This window comes from Lagopus muta, chromosome 5, assembly GCF_023343835.1.
Source record: "Lagopus muta isolate bLagMut1 chromosome 5, bLagMut1 primary, whole genome shotgun sequence".
Taxonomy (NCBI): Eukaryota; Metazoa; Chordata; class Aves; order Galliformes; family Phasianidae; genus Lagopus; species Lagopus muta.
Window position 1 is genome coordinate 9,529,102 of NC_064437.1, and position 18,607 is coordinate 9,547,708.

General features: G+C 48.3%; 1 protein-coding gene across 4 annotated transcripts in view; it reads left to right on the forward strand.

Moving 5' to 3' along the window:
- Window positions 1-18,607, forward strand: part of ERI3 (ERI1 exoribonuclease family member 3) — a 97,043-nt gene that overhangs the window by 38,581 nt on the left and 39,855 nt on the right. For all 4 annotated transcript variants that reach the window (XM_048944381.1, XM_048944382.1, XM_048944383.1 and 1 more), the window contains exon 6: window positions 4,840-4,912. In XM_048944381.1, the coding sequence (XP_048800338.1) occupies window positions 4,840-4,912 (73 nt within the window). The remainder of the gene's footprint in view (window positions 1-4,839; window positions 4,913-18,607) is intronic.

Sequence of the window (18,607 nt, forward strand, 5' to 3'; positions counted from 1 at the left end):
TACCCCCAAACCACTCATCCCAGTATGAGGGCTGCAGCCAGCTCAGCTCTGACATTTATTAACAGAGGGGCTTTGAAACAAGGCAGGCTGCTCCTGCAAAGGCTCCTCACTGCAACTCCGTCTCCTCTCGCCAGCCCATCTGAAGCAATGGCTGCTGGTGTTGAAATTCATTAGTGCTCACTGACAGGCGATGGAGGCTGGCTCTGTCTGTTCCCACTTCCCTGCTCTCATGTCCCCGCTTCACGAACGCTGATATTTAAAGCTGATGTGCAGCTCGTAGGCTTGTTGCGCTGTGACAAGTTTGGGGGTGGCTGAGAGAACTGAGAGGGTGGAAGGAAGGCAGAGCGAGATGGGGGGGGGGAGAGGAGAAGAGAAGGCACCTGTCTCAGGGTTTCTGCAAGAGCCTAGGGCTTCTCAAACCCTCTCCAAATGTATTGTCTTGGCACAGCTGCTGCTTGTGAAGTGCAATGATGGAGGCAGAGGGATGGAGGCGCAGAGAAGGCAGTCACCTGGCAGGGGCTAATCCAGCCCTTGACCAAGCCTTGCTCTTGGCAGCTGTCCTACTCCCTTGGGTGACACCTTGCTTCTGCTCTGTGCTGCCACATCTCAGCATCTCCGCTGAAGCTTCCCATGCTCCTTCAGCAGAGGACTTCCAGAGCAGAAGCATGCTTGCCCTCTCCTTGGCAGCTTGGTGCAGCGAGGTTGGCTGGGCCGCAATTAAAATGTTCTGCATCTCTTCCAACTCGAGGTCTCCGGTGCGTGATTTTTTTCTTTTTTTTTTTTTTTTGAAAGCTACAACCAGGTCTATAAATATCAAGATTTAATGTCCCTTTATCTTTCCCAAAGAGGGACTTATTCTTTAAACTGCCTCAATATCAATACACCCAGTGTGTAGAAAGTGGCCCAATTTCTTTGTCTCCTGACATCTTGAACCCAGAAGCAGATGGACGTTAACCAGCTCTGATGAGTTGGGAGAATCAAGCATTAATTTTTTATACACGAGGACCACCTGAGTGACGGAAATCAATTATGGCCAACCCTCCCTTCCATATTAATGTGGTGGCTCTGAGCAGAGGCGGAGGAACCTGTTGAAATGAGAAACCCCTATTTCTTAGTTTGACCCCCTAGATAATTAGGGTTAAATTGATATGCTATCGCACCGGTGACACATTTTATCTGCCTCTGTTTGTACAAGAGGATACAATAGTGGAGGAAGGACCAATTTGTGCCCTGCTCTAGCTAACCAGACCGAGATAAAAGGTGTCACTCGTACGATAACGTTCTTGCCTCACGCTCCTTTATTGTTGCTCAATTTGCCTTTTTTTCTTTTTTTTAAATCCCATTCTCTCTTACTTTCAATACCCTTGGTCATATTTTAACTCCATGCCATCGCATAATGATGCCCTGCTAAATGTGTGTGGAGATAGGCAACTCTGGCTGACAGCCTTCCCCGATAACCGAATTCCAGCCCATCCATCACTAGGCTGCTCTCCTTAACTTAAGGGAAGTGATAACTAAAGCAAGGCCGTTTATCACCGCTGAGCTGTGCGCTTCTCACTGGTTTCACTGGGAGGAATGCAGTCAGGTGACCTCACTTTCCGTTTACATCCCGTTCTTCTCCAGCCCCTGTTTACCTCACAGCATGAAGAGGACCAGGGCTGGGTGGAAAACAGCCTGGGATGAGGGGGCTCTTTGAAAATGGAAGTGCAGGTTTAAGCAGAGCTGCAGTGGAGGCTGGAGGATCCTGCAGCCATTTTCAGGCTTCTTGCTGGCAAGTGCCTGAAGCGCAGTTGTTGGCTGGTGAGATTGTTTGTGGAGAGGAAGCAGCGAGACTTCATTCAGAAGCTGGAAGCATGGTGGGATCTTTGTTGTTCACTTGATTTCAAGGGAAGCAGAGGAGTCTCCATCCCTGGAGGTATTTCAGAGATACATGCATGTGACACTGAGGAACACGGTTTAATGATGGGACTTGGCAAGTTGGTTTGACGTGTGCACCTGATGGTCTTGAAAGTCTTCTCCAGCCTTGATGACTCTGTGATTCTGTATCCTGAGCTGTTTGCTTGAGCACAGCCGCTCTACTCATCAAGATTGAATTTTACCAGATGAGGAGCCATATTGAGCATAAGGCCTGTTTGCCAAATGATAGAATAATTTGAGTTGGAAGGGACCTTTAAAGGCTGTCTAAGTCTGACTCCTCCACAATTGAACAGGGTCACCTACAGCTAGGTAGGTTGCTCACCGCCTGGTCCAGCTTGGTCCAGCTGAGCTGCTCGAATCAACAGTGATCCTAATAAATGGAGATGCTTTCTTAAAGGCCTTGGCAGTTTTATTCCCCAGCAGAGTCACAGGTTTGCCATGCCTATTCCAACCTGGAGAAGGTGATGGAGAAACTGCTGCCTGATCCCTAGGTTGGGGGAGCACGGACCCACTGTAGGTGACAACCTTGAAGCTAGGAGTGCTTTCCTGGATCCTGCCTTCGGTGCAATGAGAGCCCCCAGATCCCCATGTCTATGCCGAGACCTCTGCAGCCCTGGACTACCCGAGAACACAGGGCTGTACTTCAGTAAGGGCAAGGTGTTCAGGGGCTGTCTCCCTGATAGCCTGGGGCCACCCGACCTGAATCTTCCAGCTCAGGAAGCGGAGGCTGACAACCTGCCCAGGTTATGGTATGAATATGGAGCTGCCAGTGCTTTAAAAATTTGGTAAAGTCTCTCTGGTGCTAATGTGAAATGAGGGGAGCAGAAGCACAGAGGGGGAGGGGGAATGTCCTTAGGTCACACAGTTCCACAGCCAGTTTCTGGGGTTGTTACTTGTTTGCAAAAATGGGTCATTTATTTAGTTGACATATTTATTTGGAACATTTATTTTCTCCAATTAAAGTCCCACTGTCCAGCGCCCTGGGCTTACTGCCATCAGTCTCAGGGTGGGAGAAGAACCAAGCTGTCCTGTTTCCTATCCTTTTTGATCCCACGGGTATGGAAATGCTTTCATGTCATTCATTGAACTGGGTGGTTAGCTGTCACTTCGTGTGGCTAACAAGAACAGTTCTGTTCTGGCTTGTCCTAAGCCCTGTCTAAATGTTAGGTGAGATGAGAATTATTCCTTTAGCTGGAGCCAGGTTGAAGGCTGTATTAATGAAGATTTCTTGGGCTGAAAGGGGAAACCATTTAGTAACACATTTCTTACTAACAGCTCTTGTGGTCCTCTCCAGCTAAAGTGAGCAGTCCCAGAGGTTGAGCTGATTCCCCTGTTAGACCCATCATTTATTTGAGATAGTTCCTTTTTCTTGTGATGTTTTTTCATTTGGCCCTCATAGAAAGCAGCTTTCCTAGGATGCTGGTTGGGCTTGGTTATGTCTGTTTAGCTCTGGGGTGTCATGGACATGGGTAATGGCACAGGGCAGGCTGACTTTTACGTGATGGCCATTCAGTTGTGATGGTACTGGCATTAGATGAGCTGTGCCAAGAGATGAGAGCACACTGTCATGTTGTGCTGCTTACCTTGCAGATCGGCTCGGTTCTGCTGCTGTAAGCTCATTCTTTTGACAGAAGAGATTCTTATGGACCTCTTTATTTAAATGTTTCTGTATAGCTTAAATTGCCACTCCTAAATGAGGCTATGTATGTCTTTACAGGACCAGGTGCTTGGTTTTAGCACAGTCTTTCCCTTCCTCATCCTAAGCAAGCTCACAAAGGCAGCTCACTGCTGGGGCTGGGCCTGGCAGCTGCATTGGTCACGTATTTCTGGGAGATTCCTTTGAATATATTTGCCAGTTTTTGTCCTTTTCTTCCCTTTAGGAATTAGGTAGCAGCGCTCCTTTGGTTACTGTGATACACAGAATCTCATGTTACCCACAGATGTGCTGTCTGCATCCCCCCTTGGTTTCTTCATAGTTCAGCTGCTCTAGATCTGAAGGGATGCTGCCCTGGAAATCAGAGGGCTTGGAGATAGGCTGAGCTCTTAGCTACCGTACAGGGGCTGGTGGTGCACTCAGCTCAGAATTTGTTCCTGAATTTCAGTCCTGAATCTCAAGTCCAGTCTGGGTTCTCTGTGTTTTGCCCTGGACAGATGTGTGCTGAGATGCTGGAGCAGCTGATGCTGGCACTTGCGGCTCTTCCCTCCTCCCCTGCAGTCCCCACATGTTTAAGGAAGTTGTGAGATCTCCCCACCCCCTCTGTTTGCAAAAGCCAATTCCTGGGGTTGTGGCTTTTAACATGCACAAATGAGTCTAATTTAGTCATTTATTTAGTTGACATATTTATTTGGGATGTTCCTTTGCTTCAGTTAAAGATCCTGTGACCAGTGCCCCAGGCATGCTCAGCAGTACGTGAATGAACAAGATTCATCAATTACTCCTGATTGGATCAAACTGGCTGGAGAGGACTCCTATAACTCATCTCTAGCACAGCTGGAGCCCTGGTTTTGCTTCTCAGCCTTCCTCATCCATGGGCAAAGCAGGGTTCTCTGCCTGGCTGGCATTGTGCAGAAGGAGCCACTTTCCAAATCCAGGCTTTTGGTGTCCCTCTGTTCCCATACAGTGAGCCCTGTTGGCAGAGGTTAAAGATTCATGCTTGCAGATCTGGCCAATGCTGCTCAAACCTGCAGTAGGACAGTGTGCAGCTCTTTGCATCTTCAGCCTGGCTGTGGCTGGGTGTGTGTCAGGCTTCAGCCAAGCTGTGCTCTCGTGAGGTTTGTTTGCTGCTGTCCTTTCTGATGTGCAGCCTGCTGCTGCAGGCTGGAGGGGCTCTTCCATCTCAGAGTGAAATGTGCTTAATAAAACAGAGTTTGTGTTGTCAGGACAGTAATTGAATCAAACCTGCTCTCTCTTCTCTCTTACAGGTTACCAGGACAATGCCAGTACTTAGGGCTGCCGGTTGCTGATTACTTCAAACAGTGGATTAATCTGAAAAAGGTACTTTTGTGCAAGCTGCCATGGTCTCTGTCTTCCCCCCCCCCCCCCCCCTTTTTTTCCTTCTTTCCTCTTAAGGAGGTGTCTAATAACTACTGCTGTTTTGCATTGAAATGAGTTATTTTCTCAGAAGCTGGTCTCAGCGAGTCCTCTGACTCCTATTGTATCTCCTCTAATAGAGTCTTACTGTACTTGATGGGATATGTTCTGCAGCTGGGGAGAAACCCATTGTGGCAGCACAGTGCAGTGTCTCCATGTAATAGTGGGATGCTGCAAGGCCTCTCACCAGCAAGGGTTTTGTTGATCCTAGTTCTGCTCACTCTGTTTTGTCTGCAGCCATATAAGGCTCCAAGGAGCATGGTTTCCTTCTGATAAAATTCTGGTTGATAAGTGGGCAAATATGCTGGTATAAAAATGAGCATTTCCCTTTGTGCTGTGCTGTCTCAGCAGCATGTCCACCTAAGAGACCAGCGATCAAGTTGCAGAGCAAAATCCCTTGCACTTTGCTGTGCGGTGCTTCATCTCTGACTGGCAAGGAGCAGCCTGCCATGCACCAGCATGGAAAAACATGGTGAAGCCCCAAGTGGCAAATGGGAGTGGAAAGAAAAAACGAACGTGATACCCAGCTGTGGCAGGGCTGGGGAGGCTGGGATCTGTGCAAAGCGTATCTGGGGTGGTCCTTCTGATTAAACCTTGGAGTGAGTAGGGTTCCCTTCCCCCATCCAATTTCATGTTTTATTTGGGTTTCTGCGCCTTTTCCTTATAATTAGGGGTCTCAGTAAGTGGAATTTGCCTGTAAACAGCTTGTTGTAGTTATGGGCTTTTCTTTTGTTCTTTTTATTTATTTATTGTTTTAAATGGAAGCATGAGTGACAGGCTGAGCAGCCACAGAAGGACAATTTGCATGATCTGTTCCATCAAATGGGGGAGAACATGAGCTGAACAAGGGATGCTGGCAGCACGTTCCCGGCTGAACTTGTCAAGGGGTCTTGTATTTCCCTGCTGTCAGAGCAAATCTTTTGGCTGATTGCTGGTCCTTGGTAAATGAAATCTGAAAGCACGTTGGGGCATTCTGCAGTTCAGTGACCATTAATGATCGCCATTTGAAGTTCACTAAACTTCCGGTGAATGGATAGCAGCTACATAACCAGCAGGTTGATGGCTTCAGAATAATAATAATAAAAAAAATAATCCTGTGTCCCATGATGTTTGCTCAGCAGTAGGTTGATCCATCTGTGCTCCTCCTCTGGGTCTATGGATGGATGACTTAGGGCTCTTTTCCATAGCTCAAGGCTCTAGGATTTAGTATAGCAGGGGCTGTGATGTGTTGTAATGCAGACCAGACAAGCAGTCGTTCTTCAAGACAAGTGTTTATGCACTGAGCTACAGCATAAACTCTGATAGTGAGCTGAAGACTGGCGAGCATTGGTGAAGCACCAAGCACAGGGCTGAAGGACAGAGGGAAACATGGGAATGCTCCCCTGCCCAGCTGGCTGCAGGGGTTGCAGACTAAGAGTGTAGGATGGGACACACGGGCTGGGGCTTGTGTCTGCTTGTCCTTGTGCAGGTGTGTTTGTTTTTATCAGAGAGCATTTCCAGCCTGAATAAATAATCCTGTGCAAGCAGCAGAACCCAGCAGTCTCAGTTTCTTGTGTCTGAGCTCCCAGCATGAGACAAATAAGGATGGACGGGTGACTCGCCCCCCTGCTCCTCCCTTGGAGCTCAGGCGGCCCCTTTTCTCCTCCCTCTGGCAAGTTCCTGACTTAGAAACACCTCCTAGTGCCTCTGACCTGATCCATGAAGTGAAGATGTTGGGGGTTGTGTGAAACTGCTAATTTCTAGGTCATGGATAATGTGGAGACTTGGATCTTCCAGATGTTGAGAAAACGGTTCATCTGAGTGTAAATGGCATGCGTGACTGAAAGCAGCTTCCTGCAGAACGGTCCCACCTGCATCCTGTTGGCTTTTACTTGGGTCTCTGCTTGTGACCACTGATAATGAGAGAATCCCACTGAGTTTGGGAGCTGCAAATCAGAATCCAGGGACATGCTGGGCAGGTGCGTGCATGAGGCAGACGTAGTTTGTTTCTGTGTGTAGTGATGCAGCATCAAAACGTACTGCATGTTCCTCTGCTCATGCACATGGAGCACACTTGTATTGCACCAGGAAACCTTCTGGAACTGGTCTGGCCTTGCCGGTAATGCTGAGCTCCATCCTGCCTGCTGCCGTGATGTCTTGGATCTGAGCTAGAGCCTCCTGTGAAAGACAAAGGGAGAAAAGCTGCTCATGCACTTGACCGAGTTTGCAGAAGTTTTACCTTGCCCTGTGCCTCCCCCAGCCTGGTAGCACATCCCTGCTGCCAAGCCTGATCGGTGTTTGCTGACATTTTTAATGTCACTGAGCGATCGTGTATCTCTAGTGAGCTGTCAGGGTAGAGCTGACTCGGGGCAGAGAGTTGATCATGTTCTTCCCTTCGATGAGCTGAGCACGGAGGGAGGGCTGCAGGAAGCAGAGCCATTCTGTGAATGCCGCAGCATTTTAGCTGTCCCCTTAAACCATCTGACGTGAGAGCCACCATCCTGCCTGCATGTGTCCCTTGTGCACCTGTCACCTGGCTGCTACACCACCGGCACCCTCAGGTAACAGGGATGGGTTTGTGAATGCCTGCTGCACCAGGATCAGCTCCTGTCTGTGCTGTTGGCTCTTTTGGGAGCTGATGTGGCTCACTGTGCCAGCTTCTGCTGCAGCCACTGCTGTCAGTGCAACATGCAGATGTGGGTCAGGTCAGCCTGCTCTGGTTCCCAGCCATTGCCTTCAGACTGGGACTGGTGGCTGTCCCTGACCCTGTGCCTGTTACCCACTGTGTTTGCTGCATCTGCTGCCATTTGTTTCTTTTTCTGAATCTGCTGACGCTTTCAGTTTCTAGAGCATCCTGCAGCAATGAGTTTTGCTATTTAATTATGCATTAATTGTACTCTGCTTATGCACAGTAGTGTGAAGATGCATGTCCTTTCATTTCTTTTAAACCTTATCATTTTTGTGAACTTCAGCCTTCTCTTCTGTGAAAGAGCAAAAAGTGGTGCCAGTTTCTCTCCTACTGTTGACACGAGGCCCCTGCCCTAGTCTGCCTTCATGGTCTCTTTTGCAGCCCAGCACAACTGTTGGTGGGGAGCTGGCACAGAGCCACAGGCTGTTCCCTGGTTCCAGAATTGGGTTGTGGGAGCATCTGTGTTGTCATCTTCCATTTCTTCTTTGGAGGTTATGTAGTTATAAGAAAACTGAGGAATATTTTATGGAACGTGTAAGGATTTGTTTTATTCCTTATTTTTCAAATAATACTTACTTGGAAAAAAAAAAAGAAGGCAATCTTCATACTCACTGCAGAGCCAGGGCTGTCCCTTTCTCATCCAGGCCCGTTTGACCATCTTTTGTCTCTGTTCACAGAGGTCCACATGTCTTTAGGTACACAAATGGTGGTTACTTCAGAAAGTCCATGCTGGGATAAGTACAGGGCTGGTGTTTTCCAGGCCCAGCTTTTAGTGGCCTGCAGGTTTCTGTAGCTTGGAAGCAAACAGCTAATACATATGGACAAATATTTTGTCATCTACTGGCTTTGTGAAATACAACAGAGGAAGGATGTAATAGGATGTTTTTGTTAATATTTGGCAACTGGAAGTAAACACATTCTAAACAAACAAAAAGCTGTTAGCAAGTCTTTGTCTCTTCTCTGAATTAACAATTCCTTGTGCCTTTGGGATGGAAGGAGTTCTTAGGCACTTGGTATTAGTGCCATGAGTGCTTTGGATGAAGAACATTAAAATGGATGCAGTTGAGAAATAGGCTGTTTTTTGACACATGTCTGAAAGTTACTTCCAAAAGTTAACCTCTTGAGGGCTAAGTGTGTGCGTGTGTGATGGCTATCAATTGCCTGTTGATTGAGTTACTAGCTATAGGGAATATAAAATGCCTAGGAAGGTCAGAAATGACAGAGAAGGACTTCTCAGGCAGTGTTTCACAACTGAAGCATTAGGCATGTAGTCAGGCACCTGGTGCTTGAGACCCTGTCCTGCCTGCCTTCATGGGAGCTGTGCTCTCTTAGCCCCCTGTCCCTTGCTCTGGAGCTCCTGGCCTCAGTAAATAGGTCTCTCAGAAGGCAGCAATGTTAGGTGTTGTGAAGGGAAGCAAAAGTAGAAACACAGCTCCAGTGGTAAGGGAAGTAAGGATGTCCTTTCTGTGAAAATTGGGAAAGAAAAGTGTCTGTGCAATGGCATTGGTTCATAGCTGGAAGGGAATGGAAAGATTGCTTCTAACAGCAAAATGCATTGCTCCGTATTTACTGAAAGGCAGAGGATGGCGTATCAGTGAGCAAGATGCTGTTACGATACAATAAGTGGTTGCTTTAGGTTGGCATTTTGCATAGCTGGTTTACAAGAGCTTTCAGAGAGCTGGCTGAGAACCTCTCAACTGTTCTTGTTGCTTTTAATAAGTCTTTGAACATGGGGGAAGTTCTAGAGGACTCGAAGAAAGCTAATGTTGTACCAGTAATTTAGAAGGGCAAATGGGATGACCGATGAAGTAATTATAGCCCTATCAGCTTGACATTAATTCTGGGCAAAGTAATGAAAAGCCAGATATCATAGATGATTAATAAAGAATGAAAAGAGGGTAATATAATGCCAATCAATGTGGATTTATGGAAACTAGATCTTTTTCAAACTAACTTGATATTTTTTTTATGAGACTGCATGTTTGGTTGATAAAGGTAACCATGTCAATGTAATATACTTCTGGAAGGCATTTGACTTGGTACCTTATGACATTTTGATGAAGAAACAAGAGTGATACAAAATCAACATGGCACACATGACATTGATTAAGAACGAGCGAACTGACAGCTCCTAGCATTTAATTGTAAATGGGTAATCATCATGGAGTTCTTGTTTTCCTAGTGGGGCCCCATAGGGATCTATTTCTCAGGCCTCTTGTATTTAGCACTTTTATCAACACCTTGGAAGAAAACTTAAAAATCATTTTTTATAAAGTGTGTAGGTACTGCATCCAGAAGATTGATGCCATTGGGTTTAAAAGCAGGGCATGCTGAGTAGGAGCAGCGGGGCTGGATCACCTCCTTGTTTGGGACAGCTTGGACCACACTGAGAGACTCACAGAAATGATGGAGAAGAAAGTAGGGATTCTGGCAATGGGAAGACTTGATGAGAACTGCAGCATCCATGAGAACACTTTCTGTACATCAAAGGCCCTGGAAGCTGTCTAGGATACCAGAGAGAAGGGTGTATGAGTGTCTTGGCTGTAGTCCCCGGGCAATACATGGAGAGCCTGAAGGTGGTGAGAAGCTCCATCAGCCTGGCAGAACAACAGCTTAAGCAGCTCCAATGCCTGTAATCCAAGCAAGAGATAGTTCAGGTGCAGATTTTAGAGAAGCAATAATTAACTGTTGGAACAACTTACTGCGGGCTGAGGCAGGTTCTCGAGCTCAGAAGGATTAACGTGGGGCAGGCTCAGTGCCTGAGCAGAAGTTGGGCTTGGTGAGTGTTGGCTGCATCCATCTCAGTGTAGCTCTTGCGTGGCGTGAGGCTGCCCTTGGTGGATCCAGGGCGTCTGGGCTGCCTCTGGGAGGACGATGGGGGCTGAGGTGGGCAGGGTGCCTCCCACTGCCGGGCCTGGAGCCACCGCCGTGCATGACTTCTCCTTTAAATCTGTCGTGCGGCTGTCTGAACTCTGAAATTTCTTTCACTCTTCTCCCTCGCCTTGTTAACATGTGTTGCCTTTGGGGTAATCAGGGAAAAAATATTATGTCCTTTTACAATTACCGGGTTTTGGAATATTAAAATGTCTCTCTGCATCGGCAGTGTTATTTTGATTGGTATTCTAACCTTTGACTAGCCCATAAAGCGAGCCGCTCTTCAAGCCAATATTGCAGGACTGAAATTTAATTCCGAAATGATTCCAGATAATAGGGAGACAGATAATATATGCATGAAGGATATTATGTTTGGACTAAATGCAGCAGGGCCAGGGCTTGGGAGTTGAATAATAGCCCAGAGTGAGTTATAATCTGTGGGACAGAAATACCTTACTGTCAGGGCCAGGAGAGGAACTCTTAAATCAAAGGGAGGGAGTGAGGATATTTGTCTGAACGGGAAAGGGCATCTGGGAGAGTCTGCAGATCTGGCCCTTTGGTCCCATGGCTGCAGCTGGGCTCCCGGGTGGACCAGAGCTGGAAAATGATCAGTGCTGCTGGGGTGGCACAGACCCATGTCAGGATAACAGGCTTTGGCTCAGTGGCATGAGCTTATAGTTTCAAAGTAATGATCCCAGCCTCGCATCTCATTTCCTTTCCTTGCAGTCTCAGGAGCTGCTCTTGCTACGGCTGAGGCGGGCTCTAGATACAGCCTGGAGGCTTCACTGGTTTTGGATGACTTGTGGTAGCACGCGTGCCCATCCCAGGGGGGTAGAAAAGAGCAGTGGTCGTCTCGGTCTAACTCAGAATGGCTGTGTGTGCTTCCCTACTCTTTTCTTTTTTCTTTCTTTTTCTTTCCCACTATTGCATCCTAAAATCTCAGGAGCAGTTTTCCATGAAGCATGTGTCTGTGTGGACTTACCAGGGAACAGATGGGAAAGCTGTGATCCCCAGAGGTTACTGTAATTTCTTGGGCTTAGTTCCTCGGAAAGGAGCTAAGTTTCCTGGCTTGCAAAATAGAGGATGACTTTAATAATTCCTTTTGGCCATAAAATGTGTGACTACATGAAAGAACAGAAATAAGTTGTAACTCCCACAAAATTGAATAAAAATTAGTAGTTCTTGCTTCCCTTGTCCTTTGGAAGTCCTTAGGGAGGAAGAAAAGAGTTTGCTCTGGGTGGTGGCAATGGACAGCTGAAACTTCAGAATTCAGCAGAGCATCAGCTAGCTGGAACTGTAAGCAGAAGCATCACCATGCAAGCAGCTGAAGGCATGTCAGTGTTTGTAGTTCTGCCTGCACATTGCTGGAGCCTGCGGGTGGGAGGAGTGGCAGCTGCTGAGGCCCCTGTGCAGCCCTTGTGCCATATTGCAGGGCTGCACCTCTCCCTGCTGCGGGATGTGAACATCTGTCTGCAGTTCCCATCTGGCTTTGTGTGCTCTGCTGCAGAGCTGTAACCATTGGGTTCGACTAGAGCCTTCCGTGTGCCCTCGTGTTGCAGCAGGCAGCCTGACCCATGCACTCAGTAGTGGAGCAAGAGGAGAAGGGATTACAGGCAGGGGATGTCTTACAGTCATCCTGCTGCATTGCAGGTCCAAAGGAGCTGGAAAGCAAAGGTACACTGCACAGAAGGTGGCCTTTGCTGCTTTCCTATGTCCCAACCCCACAGCTGGAGTGCAGCAGGGGTACCTGGTACCTGGGCAAAGAGCTGTGCACTCATCTCTGTGCATTTAAAGGACAGAAGCTCCATGGAGGAGCATGAAAATGGCCTCTGGAGTTCTCCAGAACAGGGATGAGAGGTTAATGCAAGCTTTGGGGATTAGAACATCAGATGGTTTAGTGCTTGCTGTCCTGCCCAGCTGGTGTGGCTGCAGGAGCTTGTGCCTTGTTTGCAGGGAGATGTGCCTCCCTGCCTCCCTTGGGCTCAGTATGAAAGCAGTGAGATATGCTGAACTGGGAGAGGGGAGATGGAATTTGTATATTAATAAGTGTTTCATACTCATCAAATTAATTAATTAAATCTCTTAGAGCCCCAAGGCTTCTAAGCAAGTTGAGATTAAATTCTCTGCTTGCCTGCAGTGGGAGTCCCGTGAGGTCTTGCAACTTTTTTCCAACAGCCTGGGCACTGCCTTCCAAGACCAGGACACCCTTGGGTGAGAGATGTGAATATTCTGCTGGCTTCATGGGGCATGGGAGCTCCTGAGCAGGAGTCAAAGTGTCATGGCCTGATGTGGTCTATAAAGTCATGGAGGAGTATAATAGCAAGTGTTTTTCTCCTTACTTAGAGGTGAGAAAAGATGGGGAAATAGAGCTCTAAAGAAGAGATGGGACAGTGGGCTCAGATGATGTTACCAATCCTTTCCAACTGTAATGATTCTGTGGTTTTATAGGTGGGAGCTGGGGATGGCGGTGCATGTGGTCTGCGCAGCCCCACAGCCAGGCTATGGTACCGGGCTCCCTTCTGGGCCACTGAAGACTTCTCACGTGATGTTGAAAGGCAGAGGCGAGGGACATCAATTTTATATTTTTAAACAAACTGGATATTTAGTGCATGGACTCGTGCCAGCTTCAGGAAAGCCTGCTCGGTGCTTTCCCAGTGTGGTAACCTCTGTTGGCTTGGCTCTGATTGATGCTATTAATATTTCAGAGATCATTTAGGATCTCCGCCTTGGCTGGACTCCTCAGTCAGAGCTGCATGCAGCTGCCTGAGGGGTGTGCTCGCTGCCTGCTGTGTGCTGCCCTGCACGTTGGCACCAGGACTCACAGGTGCACAGAACCTTGGAGAACACATTCCTGGTGCAAAGCCCAAAAGGGGCTCAGCATTTCTGTGCTGTGAGTCTCCTTTTGCCATTACACGGGGCACAGTATGGCCCTGCAGAGCTGGCTCTGCTGCATCCTTTGTTGGGTCACTCTTTAGGATCAAGCTGTGTAGAGTTGGTGCTCTCACTCCCTGGCTCCATCACCAGGAGCTACATGCAGGAGAGGTGCAGGATGGGTGCGTGGGGCTGCAGGTAACAGAGCTCCGTGGCCATCCCTTCCTTGCAGGATTGCCCTCAGGTAATGCTCTGCTTGCTCAGCTCTCCCATAGGGTCTCTAAATCCTACCATGGGTGTGGAGCTGGCACACCGCAGGGACGGGGCCCTGGCAGCATCAGGAGACAGTGAATCCGTGTGACTGAACCCCAGACTGTGTTTGCTCTGCCTAATTATCAAAAGTATGAGTTTGTTCTGCTAGGTGCACATTATGCCTTTATTGTGGTGTAATTATGCCAGCTGCCTATGTTTAGTGTCATAAAAAGGAATAAAATGCCCATTACCCGCCTAAAGAATTCTTCTTGTGGGTTTTTTTTATTTTTATTGCTCTGGAGCACACAGTGGGGATATCTTTGATCGGCAATTCTCCATGTAAAATAGCTGGTGAAATACTGTGCTCTCGGAGAGCTCCTCCAGCCAGCAGCAGCCTGTAAAGGCAGCTGGCTGCCAGCCTCACCCGTTGCCTCTGCTCAGTGCCAGCCCGAGCTGCTGGGCGCAGTCACGAGGCCACCACGCTGTCACCATGCTGCTGTGTCTGCGGGAGCTCAGCTGTTTTCCCCTCTCCCAGAGCTCCCTCCTTGCCCAGCAGCCCCTTCCTTGATCCAAGTGCCCAGAGGAAGGGATGCAGGGATGTGGTGAAGTGACTTTTGGGGCGGAATGATGTACTGAGGATGTGCCTGTATCCTCCGAGAGCAACCATTGGTGGCTGAAGGAGATATTTCTGCCATGGGTGAGGGCTTGCTTTGTGAAAGTGATAGGGGCATTCTGGTGACACTCTCTGGAAATAAAATGCATAAAATCCCACATCTTTGGAGATGGCTGAAGCCTACTTCTCTTTTGCTTTTAATAGTTTCAGTCTCTGGAAATGGAGCTCATCAGCTTCATCAGGAGCAGGAGTGCTCACAACAGATAGCTCTTAGGTATCTGGTTTGGGTAGATGGCAAATTCATTGTTTTCATAGAATCATAAAGTCGTTTGAGTTAGAAGGGACTGCTAAAGGCTCTCTAGCCCAGTTCCCCTGCAATGAAGAGGAACTCTTGCTGTTCAGGTGCTCAGAGTCCCATCCATCCTGACCTTCGATGATGGAACATCCACCATCTCTCCGGACAACCCATTTCAGTGCCTCACTACTCATACTGTAGTTTCAGTAGATTTATTTTCCAATTTAGTGGTACCTTCAGCAGATCCCGATCTTTCCTGCCTAGCTGTGCCTTGCACAACATCCCTTTGAATTCCCTCCACTTATCTTTCCCATCAGATGTTCCTTGAAGTGGCCTTCATAGCTCCCAGCCTCCTCCAACGTCACTGCCTGTGCGCCGTCTGCCCGCAGCGCCGCCGAGGAACTGGGGATGCTGATAGCAATCATTGATTAAGAGGGTAATCGTCCTGAAAATTCAGATTGATCAGAAGGCAGAAATGATAACTTGTGTAACTGTGTTTAAAACCACATCCTGTCAATAGGGGAGTCGCGAGCAGAAAGCAGGGAGAATGGGATGTTGGGGTGGGAGGGAGCCATTCTTCCTCAGGGTCCGCATCAGGATGTTTCCTGTCACTGACTCTGGGCTATTGGAGATTCAATCACTTTTATCTTCCCTTCTCTCTCAATCCAAATGCCTTTTCGTATTAGAAAATTAGAATCAGCTCTGCTCATGCAAGATTTATTAGCTCTGCTGAGCAATACCACAGAAGAGTAAATGATGTCGCATTTCAGGGGCTTTTTACACATTATGACCAAACTTGCAACTTCTTAAGAATTCTTCCATTGAGCCACTGCGGGGTGTGAAAGGGTTGGGGAGCCAAAATTCTCTCCGGAAACAGGTCTGCACCGGTCTGGGTGTCTCTTCTTTCTTATTTGAATGGTTGGATTTTATTGCTAATACGGAGCTTTTCTTTGGGCTCAGTTTCTGTGCTTATTGCTCAGGAAATCAAACTGTAAGAATTGAGCCTGTTTATCACATGTTCCCTTGGCAGAAAGAGTTTTCAGTGCTAAAATGCATCTTTGGAACTCTGCTTCTAGCTGCCCCTCATTTACATCTGAAAAAGACAAATCCTGATTCCTTCTGGCACCTTCTCCCTTGTATTTCACACTGGGTGTAAATGCTTTTGTATGTGGTTGCTGACCTTTTATCTTACACAACATGTTTTGTGTAGTGACAACATGGATGGGTTAGAAGGCGGCTGTGAGACTGGAACAAAAACAAGGTCTCATCTCTCCTGGCCATAGGCTTCAGCCCCAGTGCTTCTTTAGGTCTTTCCGTTCTGAAATTGCTTTGCAGGCATTAGATTCACGCAGCATCTCATGGACTGGCTGCACAGAAGGGTGACTCAGCTGCCATTCAACTGCTGGAGCAGTGCAGAGATGCTGAAATCAGGCTGCAGGTGGGAATCATTTGTGGCTTCATCTGCTGTTGTGGTGCTGTGGAGCCTGGTGCCTGTAGCTGGGCTTCTGTCAGTCTTATCTCTTGGGGCCAGCTCAATGTGGCCGAGCTGCTGGGATGGTGCAGATGGGGTTGGGGTGGCCTCATGGTAAGACCCTTTTTCATGGGTTCCAGATACCCACCCAGCGGCGTGCACCGCGCTGTGGGCTGCAAGTGCTCATCCTCTTCTTGGCAGCTTTAGAGACTCTATTAACAAGCAGTGCTAATTACCTTTAAAACAACACCGTACTTGGAACTGTCCAACTGCCAGCCTAACTTGGCACAAAGTTAGACCATTAATCTCAGCAAAAGGCATTTGTGAAGAGGAGCTTGGAGCTGCTGGCAGCTAGGTTTGCTCGTGGAGTGTCGGTGCTTGGGAGGCGGATACACTTGACAAGCAGAAGGACTTGACTTTTTCCCCTTCCGTGTACAAGCGCTATGTATTATTCAAGGTCTTCTTAAGTCAATGCTGGGTTATTAATCGGTCGCTTCTCTGCATGTTAAATTTCCCTACTAATTTGGAGGCTCTGGGAGAGGGATGCAGCTCGGAGCTCACACAAGGCTGTCCCTCTGTGAGCCTCTGCAAACCCATGTGTGTGCGCGTGTGCTGGGGCTGCTGCAGCCCTGCTGCCTTGGGGTCAGAGGACAGGCTCCAGCTATTGACTTAACGCTTCCATTTCTGGGTATTCTGTGGTGGCCCACAGGGAAGGGCGGGGGTGCAAAGGCAGTGCAGCCACTCTGGGGCTCCTCTCCCCCCACCTGGCCAAGGCTCTGCCCCAGCCTCCTGCCTCTGCCAGCTCTGGCAAGGCGCACGGCACCTGCGCGTTCCAGGAATCACGTCAGCTGTCATTACTTACATTACCTTGATTGGGAACAGTCACTTATGTCACCGTCCATCATCGTGCCTCTCCCAGGAGATGCTGAGGAGGGAGGAGAGGAGCGGGAATTATAAAGCGCTTCCGCAGTGCTCTGCCAATCCCACTGAGCATCTGTCAGCAGGCAGCTCGGGGGGAAGGAGGGGTGTGATGGATCCCCCCCTTGTACCCCACAGGGCCCAGCTTTTGCAGAAACAGAACTGCCCCAGGGAGAAAGGCAGGGCTTAAGGCTGCAGTGGCTTCCTGGACATACATTAGATGGGAGTTCAGCTGGTATCCTGCGTGAGCAGAGCCAGCGAGCTCTGACCTGCCATCCATCCTGTCATTTTAAAGAACTCTCACTGTATGGATGGGATGGTTTATACGAGCCAGGGGCATCACTGCTGCTGCTCCTAGCTGAGTTTGAAGAGCTCTCATGGACTCCAGCTTTCAGTGTAGGCTTTGTTGTGCTGGATGGCCTTGGTACATACAGCTCACCAAGCAAAGAAAGGATTTCAGAAGAGAATCATTCTGGGGAAAAAAGCAGGTGCATTTCCATGGTAGTGGGATGGCTAGTGAAGTGAGTAAATATGTGCTATAAACATGTTCAGAGCATCTCCCCGTGAAGAACCCAGCACAACCTTTTTGAGTAAATAGAAAGAGAGCCTGGGTTCAGTTCATATGTCTGTTTTCTTTTCTTTTCTTCTGGTCAACTGTGGCTGTAGATAAGAGTTTTCTATTTGAAGTTCAGAAGGGAAGGGAAATCCATTGTTAGAAGAGGAGACTTTCTTTTTGCTTGATATCTATCTCCAGCGACACAGCAGAGAGGGAAAAGATTTGCTCTGATAAAGGTAGCTTTAAAAAAAAAAGCCACACTGAGTGTTGCTTTTTTCTGTACTTCAAAGCTGGAGTAATATAGAGCAGTTTAAAAGAAAAGGGGGGAAAAAAAAAAACCAACAAGCCAGCCCAGCCTCTGCACGGGGGCTGTGAATACAGAGCCACAATAGAGCAGCATCCTGGTCTGGAGTTGTTCCTCTGTGCTCAGTGTGGTGGCATGGGCTGCACTTGGTACTGTGAGGGAAGCATAGCTGGCACCAATGAGAGTGGGCTGTGCTGCTTGGGGGGATAGAAGTTAGCTTTCTGTGTTATGGGTCTGCAAGCTGAGCTTGCCCCAGGGTTCAGCTGACTCCTGTCAAAGAGGGTAGTGCTAGGAGGGCACCTGCTGCCACCACCCTGTTCCTTGCACCCAAGCAACAGTGTTCCGTGTGCAGTAGGGCTGCTCCCTTGCTATCATCCTCTTTGCCTCCAGCTCGATGGACACACTCTGGGTAAATAAATAGCATCAAGTGCCACATCTGCTGGACTTGCTGTTGTGGCTTTCTCTTCATCCCCATCCTAAGCCCAGGTCATGGGCCTCACTCCTGAATATTCCAGGAGGTGATGGGCCACCATCCCTGGAGTATTTAAGAGCTGTGGAAATGTGGCACTGAGTGACATGGCCATCGAACATGGTGAGGATCAGTTGACAGCTGGACGAAGTGATCTTAATGGTCTTTTCCAACCTTAATGATTCTGCAGATGTGAGGGTCCCGTGACAGTGCCAGCATCTTGGGCTTGCTGAGTACCCCCCAGCATCCTCCATGAAGCCTTTGCAAGGAGGTAGTAGATGCATACTGGTGCTTGAATCTGGAGAAGG